The following is a 9,785-nucleotide window of genomic DNA, read 5'->3' as shown; positions in this document are numbered from 1 at the left end:
ATTAACATTTGCAAAGTTTGACCTTATATCTGGAATTCCAACACGCGAAGGTATTTAAAGCCCTGGTCATATTCGGTGGTCAAATGGGGGAACATAAAAACAAACTATGAATATTTGATAAACAGAGAGGAAATATTCTTTGACATACAACCATAAAACAAAGTATCATCAGGAATTACTACTTTCCAAATTTGTTCAATGTTTAAAATCTGCTGATAAGACTTTTATGATCACCAGTCGCCGAGTATTAAGAATGAACCACTGTGAATAATAAAGTGATAATTAGAAATAGGTAGAGACGGTTTGTTTTATTGCCGACCCATGAATCTCAAGAGGGTGAATTATTACTATCTTATACACTTTCAGGAGATTTATTAAGTGAAAGAAAACAGGATCATAAAACTAATCTAATTATTGGCTTCTTAAAACTGTGTCAGTTTCTATGTTATCGTGGTATAAAATCAGAGCCAACCAATGTAACTTCTTTACTTTGTTTAACCTCACCGCTACCCCTGTTAAATTCACTTAAACGGCACAATTTATGTCGGGTTAAGATTTTGTTTTTGGTTAATGGAGTTTATCAAATTAGGAATTTCTACTCATTGTTTATACTCAACCGATGGATGTGTGTTTTTGGATGCTTCGTGAGCATGCATGAATTTATTAGATGAGATTTGAACATTAAAAGTTCGAATTTACCAATGGCTTTGATTTGTATGACATAAGAAAATCGTGAGAGAAATTGACACGTAGGATCATGACAACACATAGGAAACTAAAATACAGCGTGTCCGATGCTAGCCGTCGCATGTATAGAGATGAAACCAACGGGATTTATAGAAAGCTCGGCAATCCATGGCCCACAGAAAACCAACTGAGACAACAAAAATTTGAGGCAAGGCAGCGGCCACTTAGTCACATTTTGGCCTCTAGTTCCTTCAGAGAAGACTATAACAGGGAACCAATAACCAGGGGACAGAGTTTAAGCAATTTGAAGAAAGCACGGTTGAGAAATTCACTGAATCTACCCCATAGTTTTTCTTTGGATTTAGAGTACGATGTGGATGCAAATGCAAAAATAGACGACGGCTTTTTAGCTAAATCTGGGAATCTAAGAGATGTAACAGTCTCTGGGGATTCTGCTTTTAATTTTGTTCCAGAGAGGGATATAATATCTCTAGGAGACATTTCATCCTCTCACGTTACAAACTGCCGTGCCCTCCAAAAGACCCCAAGCGTTGGAAGTAAGAGATCTAGCCTTAGATCTGACAGAATCCGAAAATCATCATCATCATCATCAACATCCTCTTCCATATCGCGAAGCCAATCATCTAATTCACGATCGTCCTCACCAAAAACCAGGTACAAAACAAAGGACATTGAACATGTACTTGATAACGCAACCGACAGTGATAGCGATGAATCATCCAAAATCCACAAGGTATTACGCAAAAGGCCTTCGTTCAAGGAAATATTTCCAGAACCTGTAAACCAAGAATTTATGGACAAATCTGTTGAAAGAAAATCATTTGGTAGATTGTCATTCTCGGAGCAAGATACCAATAGAATTTTCGATTCGGAAGTAAGTATCCAGACAACAGTCAAAAATGATTCTAGTTCTTTAGGAAAAACTAAGCTAAATACATCCCTCTCAAAAGATTCCGGGGAATCAGACTCTTCGGACTCTTCAAAAATTGCACGTCAAGTATTTGACTCCACTGACCATTTCCAGCCTTCACGTAGCTTCTTATTTCCTGGAACTGTAAACAGACCAGAGACGACAACTTCAGATTCCGAGTCTTCGTGCAAAGAAGGCAGTTATATTTTGGACTCTGAGTTTTACCCGTCAAAAGGGCCGTGTGTCTCTGTCAACTCACCTCATTCTTTACCGATTTCAGCTGATTTGCCTTCATTGAACAACACTGATAGTGAGGATGATGGTAACTCCGATATCAAAACACACAACCATAAAGCTTTGAAAGGAAACGTCAAACTGGACAGGTCGGTGTCCTCGGAGGACGGCTCTCCTCCACTTCCACAAAGTAACCCTCCAGACGTTATAGAAAAAATAAGTCTTCATAGCTATGCAGGAAATGATAGTGAAAATTCTGAAGTAAAACAAATGGCCTCTGAAAGTTTTGTGAGCGTTGATAAAAACCCAGGTTGTCCAAGGACGGCAGTTGCGTACTATGGTCCTATCTACGCCAGCAATAATACCCTCATTTTACCAACACAGTCATCACAACTGCCCTTCGATCATTTTGGAAAGCAAGGTATTGCTGAAGTAATGATATTTTAAAAGCAGTTTATATACGGATTCCCATCAGTAAAAATATAAACTTTTGATATTTTATGAAATGATGTAGTAACTATACGACACACACTTTGGTTCCTTCATAGTCTTAAGTACTGTAAAATTACTTATTTTCGTGGAGTCGAATTTTTGTGGTTTGAGAAAGAAATGTAGGCTCAAAGGGATTTGATTTCGTGGTGGAACAGTTGAAGTGGTGTAGAGTTGTATTATTTTGAAATTTTAACATTTTGAGGTGTACATGAATCCGTGGGTGCCTTCATAACAAAAAAAAAAAAAACAAACAAAAAACAAAAAACACACAATGAAAATTTACCTCCACGAAAATTAGTGATTTCACAGTATTTAAAGATTTGATTAAAAAAAGAATAAGCAGCTGAAACATATGGAAAATTGTCTTAATAACAAGAAAAATTGTCTTAATAAGATCAGTCTTTCAAATTCCAGAAACTCTGTCAGATAAGGATACCTCAAGCAACTCGTCTGGTTCGTCTACGTCATCAAACCATGAACACAAGGTTGCGCTCGAGAATCAAATTTCCGAAAAAGAAAATGACAATGTAACTGAAAATGTAATATCTGAAAAGGTAGGCTTAACCGAAAACACTCCAAACCGAAGTACTGCAATTGAACCACAAAATATATGTACACCAACTGGTTCAAAGCATGAAAATTCACGCAGCATTAATGCAGAAATTCACCAGGTGCTGAAGACCTTAGATAACGCCATATTGGGTGTTTCCGCGGATACTACGGAGCAGGAGACTTTAAAACACCGCGGTCATCATGTCGTGGTGGCCATCGACTTTGGTACCACATACAGTGGGTATGCCTACAGTTTTACAAGAGACCCGTCCCATGTCCATTTAATGAGGAAATGGGAGGGCGGGGACCCAGGGGTCATCAACGAGAAGACCCCCACCAGCATCCTCCTGACTCCAGAGGGTCATTTTCACTCCTTTGGCTACAGCGCTAGGGATAACTACCATGACCTTGGCAAAGAGGAGGCAAAAACGTGGATGTATTTTGAAAAGTTCAAGATGATCCTCCATAACACGCCAGTAAGAATTTATACGTAGACTTTCCCTTTATTCAATAATGTCATATGCTTGCTTTAACTGTTTAACCAGTTATATCCTAATAAAAGTATTACATTGTATTATTTAATTTGCGACCATGGAGTTTCTATTGAGATAATCATACAAAAATGCACATGTGAAATTTAATAAGATACATGCACTTTTAAAATAATCATATTTCTTAAAGGTGTAGCTCAGATGTGATGATATTAAAATATTTTTGTATTTAGAACAATATCGAAACTTACCCAAAAAGTCGCATTTATTCTTATTTTATTCGGGCATTTTTTGTTATGACTTCTTGATTAATAAAATCGCCCTTCTATATTTCAAGGAATTAAGCAAGGATACATTACTTAAAGCCTCTAATGGAAGACTTTATCCAGCAATGGCTGTATTTGCCCTGGCTCTGAAGTTCTTCAGGGACCACGCCCTACAAGAACTAAGTGACCAATCAGGAATGAAGATTCTCAATGAAGACGTGCGATGGGTCATCAGTGTACCCGCAATATGGAGAGCTTCGGCAAAACAATTTACCAGACAGGCTGCTTACGAGGTCAATAAGCTCTTTCCATTTATGTCAAAAAGTTTTATCTTATATATGTAGCTGAATGAGATCGATATGGTGCCCCTATTAATGATTAATTTGAAAATTTTACGTATATTTCTAGTGCTCAAACATCGATAAACTAGACCAGTTAAACATAATTTTAATTCTTGTAGGGTGGTTTGGTTTCCTCTCAATGTCCGGAGCAGCTGATCATTGCTTTAGAACCCGAAGTTGCTTCTGTCTACTGTAGAACGTTAAAAATGTACCAGCTTGTTCCGGAAATAAACGAAGAGCGCCCTCTTCAGTCACCAAAATTTGCCTCTGTTGAGCCAATGAATATGAATCCTGCTTGTGAGGATTTGAAAGAAGGTTAGTATATTTTGTACACTTTCTAATTAGCTGAAGATAAATTTTATTTCAAATGTACAGAAAAAATACAAACCTAATGTAAACAATAGAAATCCATATTCTGTGCTGTTTTGCGATGTGCTGAAATTGCGATTTTACCAATTTGATGTTTTGAGGAACAGTATTGGAAAATGCTTTCTTGTCCTCCAGATGTATCAATTGTAGGAGTAAACGAACTCGTTAAAGGTAATCCTCTCCCTTGCCAATCCCCCCTACTAGATGTGCACGTCCTTATACATCAGTCCTTATCGGTTTTCCAGAAATATAACCACAAATATTAGATCAGAAGGTGTTGTAACTGTTACCTTTTAGATGTCAATATGAATATAACAGAACTAGACCAGAAATAATTCTTTACCAGTTTTGATTTGTGTTGTTTGTTGTGAAAGCAAATAGCTAATGATGTCTGCATGATTTTTCATATCCAGGGGAAATATTACTTTTCATTTACTAGTACATCTTTAATGCCAACCTCAGACTTTATCCATAAATTCAAGTCATATCACTAACTGCGCTCCGTTATTAGCCGACCTGTTTTGTATTCTTATGAAGCAGAATTTTACATTTAGATATATCGACAATGTTTTATCAATTAGTAATGTTCATTTTCATTCCTACGTCGATGCGATATATCCCTTTAAACTCCAAATAAATGACATTACAGAGTCTGACACATCTGTTTTCATAATTGGATGTTTTACTACAGAGAGACATTGATGCCAAATTGACAGCTAAACTTTATGATATCACGTGATGACCTCAACTTTTCTATCGTCTTCTTCCCTTATTAATGTAGCATTATACCATTACATTGTACCATCTGCATATAGAGTTTATGTCTCCCAATTGATTCGATACACAAGAGCATTATCTACGTACGAACAACTTCTAATCTGAGCCAGGCATCTGACAAATAAGTTCATGATACAAGGACATCAACACTCTCGTTTAAAATCAGCATTCTCAAATTTTATGGTCGATGCAAGGACCTTGTCTGCAAATACAATTTATCGTTAAGGCAAATGTTTCGTAAGCTTGTTAGGACATAATTTTCACACTTGTCTACGAATTTTAACGTTTACCCGATCGTGACAAGGGGTATACGGCTGGTGTGACCGGTCGACAGGTGATGCTCACTCCACCATGGCACAGATCCCACCTCTGTTTTCAGAAGTCTGTATTTGCTCTGTTCACAATTTTTACTGTTTGATTGGACTTTTGAGTGATTATTGTTCTTTATTTTAACATTTCTATTTGCTTTTAAAATTAATACATCATCCAGAACGTCATGACAATTTCCAAGTTGTATATCCATATCAGATGACTTAGTTTATATAAAAAAATGAGATACAGTTGAACTTCAGTATCTCGAATATCTATTTTGAGATGTTGAAGCGAATTTTAACTTCAATATCAGGAATCCTCAGATAGATTTTTAAGATTTTTTAAGTCTCAGCGAGTTCGAGATATTGATAAAGTTTTATTTACTTTACTTCGATGGTTTTAAAATAAACCCCTATGCGTACATTTGATATAATGACTTCTTGTTTTAGGCAGCCGTTACATGGTTGTAGATTGTGGAGGGGGGACTGTAGATATAACTGTACATCAAGTAGATGAAGACCAGAAGCTGGTAGAGTTATACAAAGCCTCAGGTGGCCCTTATGGGTCAGTAGGTAAGGTCATCTGGCAGACTTATACAAAGCCTCAGGGGGCCCTTATGGGTCAGCAGGTAAGGTCATCTGGCAGAGTTATACGTAGCTTCAGGGGGCCCTTATGGGTCAGTAGGTAAGGTCATCTGGCAGAGCTATACATAGCTTCAGGGGGCCCTTATGGGTCAGTAGGTAAGGTCATCTGGCAGAGTTATACATAGCCTCAGGGGGCCCTTATAGGTCAGTAGGTAAGGTCAGAAGCTGGCAGAGTTATACAAAGCCTCAGGGGGCCCTAATGGGTCAGTAGGTATGACTAGAAGCTGGCAGATTATTAAGAATGTCATGAGGCCCTTATGGGTAAGTATATGTACGTGGGTAAGGCAAGAAGCCGACAGATGTATACAGAGCCTCAGGAGGCCCTTATCAGGCCCGTAGGAAGGAATTTCAGTTTTGGGGGCACAGCCACATTTTCAATAGTGGGGGGGGGGGCACTATCAACTACCAAAACTCTCTTGACAAGCAAAAAAAATATTTATTGAGGGGACACAAGCATATAGTAGCTGTGTTTTCTATTTGTATTCTATATATCGGCAAAATTTTTGGGGGATCAGGGGTGCCCCCCCCCCCTGGTTCCTGGGTAATGCCAGAAGCTGACAGAGTTATAGATAGCCTCAGGAGGCCCTTATGGTTCATGAGCTAAAGCCAGATGTAGTGGAGATGTAGAATGTACTTCACATTCATAATTATATTTATAACATTCACGGTATAATTTTACAAATAAATATATGCAATTATTTTTGTACTTGGAATGAATCATAAAAGGAAATGTTTGCAAGGAAATAATATTGCATGTTTTATTTGTAGTGATGTACTACTAGTATATTGTGTCTAATTATTTACTAATTACACATTACATTAAAGGTATCGATTTGGAATTTGAGAACGTTCTTGGTAGGATATTTGGTAAAAACTTCATGGAGAATTATCGACAGAAGTGTCCTGCTGGATGGGTCGATTTGATGATTGCTTTTGAGTCCAGAAAACGCTCAGCCAGCCCGCACAAGTTATCTCCTCTTAACGTGGCCCTTCCGTTTTCATTTATAGATTACTGCAAGAAGCACAAGGTGATCTAACCAAACACTTCTGCTTCATGAGTATTTTACCAAATTCTATTACTGTCATTTGTGCTACATTAAATGTTTTACAAATATATAAAAATCTTCTTTAACATATAGCTAATTAGTATGGAGCACATCATTAAAAAATATGGAGATAAAGATATTCAATGGTCACGTCTGGGCATGCTCCGTCTGACACCGGAAGCGATGAGGAGACTATTCCTTCCAACAATAAATAAAATCAAACAGGCTGTTGGGGATGTGCTTAACGCCAGAGGAACTAGGGGTAAAATTGTACATCATCAGTTGTGTTTGATAGCCTGTCGGGCTCTAAAAATTGTGACATCACTCAAAATGAAGCATATACTAAAATGTGTTATATTACAAGAAATGTATTCATTCGTTATAGATCTAAAGTATATGTTCCTAGTCGGAGGTTTTGCTGAATCAGCAATTTTACAAGACGGAATCAGAAAAGAATTCGGTTCACTGTTAAAAGTGATCATCCCTCAAGGGGTGGGGCTAACGATTCTGAAAGGTAATAGGGGTTTCATGTGGACTAGGATAGGCAGGATCAATATCAATAATTATTATTGATCTTGTCTAGACATGACTACCACAGACACAATCTAATTAATACAAATCCTATAATGATATTTGTGTGAATCGGGGCCTGTTTTACTAAAGAACTTAAGACTAAAAACTTAAAGCAATATGAGCTGCATTTTTGAGAATTTTATTTTGCTGTTAAAATGTGTTATTATGATAAATTTGTATGTAATTTAAGCCTTTTTGATCAATTAGACGGAAATAAAGTATCAAATTGTTTCAGAATAAAGGATTCTGTACAATCAAATATATAGGATTATATAAGAAATAAATATTGTACAGGACGACAATAATGTAATTTTGCTTCAATCAAAGCTTATAAATATATAGTTCTTCCATCGTAAATATAAACAACAGAAGTTTATAAACATTCTTTTTTTTCTGTCATTGAAAAAGTTATTACAATTTTGCTACAGACATTTCTGACATCAAAGTTGCAGCTCATATTGCTTTAATTAAGTTGATTGTAATATCATTCTGTTAAAAATTGCATGCATAGATAGATACATCTTTCTAAATGCTTTTTAAACTTCAGAACCATATTCAGATTAATGCAAAACAGAAAGCTATTTCCAAAATGAGAAAGTGACAATTTCTTTTATAAAACGGGACCCTGGACTGTATTTTAAAAATATCATTTTGATATTTAGCGTTTACTTTTTTTATGTTAACTAAATGTTAATTGTACTTCACAGGCTCTGTGCTGTTTGGATTGGATCCTACTGTGGTCCACGTTAGGAAATCGCGGGTGACGTATGGACTGGGTGTTCTGAACACGTTCAGACCAGACCTACATCCCGTGGAAAAGAAAATGGTCAAAGGCGATACAGAATGGTGCATGGATATTTTTGATAAATTTGTTCTCGAAGACCAGCCTGTGGCTTTGGGCGATGTAATATTGAGGAGTTATAGGCCAGCCTGTCAAAATCAGAAGAAAATACAGATTAATATATACTCTGCAGAGAATCCAGACACTACATTTATCACGGATACGGGAGTTCAGAAATGCGGCATTCTTTCCTTGGATTTGGAGGAAGATTCTGTGTCCGAGTTATCTAGGAGGGAAATTCAAACCAGGATGGTGTTTGGAGAAACGGAGATCCGTGTTAGTGCCCTGGATGTGTGTACAGGCCATCGTGTCCAGGCGGTTATTGACTTTCTGAATTACTGATTTATCATCCCTCAACTACACAATCTCAGACGAAACTACTTGGTAATTACACATTCAAATTGACATGGCTTATTAAAGGATATATAGCCATGGATATATAGCCATTGTGTTCATGAAGATGTGTGCAAAGAAAGAGATCATAACTTCGACATAATTTCAATGCCATGCTTAACTCTTACTAGTATTTCAAATAGTTCTACCTCAAAAAAGTTCTTTGACTGCTTAATTAGCTGCATTAGATAGACGATGTGGAACAGATTGTTTTAAGTCTGGCCGTCTAAATATGAAATTACATGTAAACGTGAACTTTAAGAAAAAGACTTGAAAATACGTAGTCGAACACGATAATTAAAGGTGACTTACATGTAAAGAAATAGGTCACGATCTAATAAAGACTTGAAAATACGTAGTCGAATACGATATAATTAAAGGTGACTTACATGTAAAGAAATGGGTCACGATCTAATAAAGACTTGAAAATACATAGTCGAACACGGGGATTAAAGGTGACTTACATGTAAAGAAATGGGTCACGATCTAATAAAGACTTGAAAATACGTAGTCGAACACGAGGATTAAAGGTGACTTACAAGTAAAGGAATAGGTCACGATCTAATTACTTGTGTTTTGTAAATCTTGTTTAAGTTACTCATAATTAATAAATGTGTTACCCAAAATTTTCAGTATTCTTGATCATGTACCATAAGTCATTTCTTGATCGGCTACAAGGTCACAAAAGATAACCAATGTACAATGTAAAGAAAATATTAGTTCGCAGCTATTAAAAGTGTGACAGTATATGATGGGGGATAACTAATAATTTTTAAAGGTTTTCAAGAGAAATATATTTGTCGTTGACTAATACTGTAAAATCACTATTAAAATAA

General features: G+C 36.6%; 1 protein-coding gene across 1 annotated transcript; it reads left to right on the top strand.

Moving 5' to 3' along the window:
- Positions 1-658: 658 nt before the first annotated feature.
- LOC133201040 (heat shock 70 kDa protein 12A-like) lies at positions 659-8,933 on the top strand. Its single transcript, XM_061336843.1, has 9 exons — positions 659-2,273; positions 2,759-3,372; positions 3,725-3,946; positions 4,114-4,309; positions 5,902-6,024; positions 6,922-7,124; positions 7,236-7,404; positions 7,528-7,656; positions 8,423-8,933. The coding sequence occupies exons 1-9, from the start codon at positions 758-760 to the stop codon at positions 8,896-8,898; spliced, it is 3,648 nt and encodes a 1,215-aa protein (XP_061192827.1). The 5' UTR covers positions 659-757; the 3' UTR covers positions 8,899-8,933.
- Positions 8,934-9,785: the final 852 nt, after the last annotated feature.

This window comes from Saccostrea echinata, unplaced genomic scaffold (assembly GCF_033153115.1).
Source record: "Saccostrea echinata isolate AGI-Se365-2 ecotype Australia unplaced genomic scaffold, CSIRO_AGI_Sech_v1 ptg000042l, whole genome shotgun sequence".
Taxonomy (NCBI): domain Eukaryota; kingdom Metazoa; phylum Mollusca; class Bivalvia; order Ostreida; family Ostreidae; genus Saccostrea; species Saccostrea echinata.
Note: the sequence above shows the minus strand (reverse complement) of the source record. Positions and strands in the feature narration are given on the sequence as shown.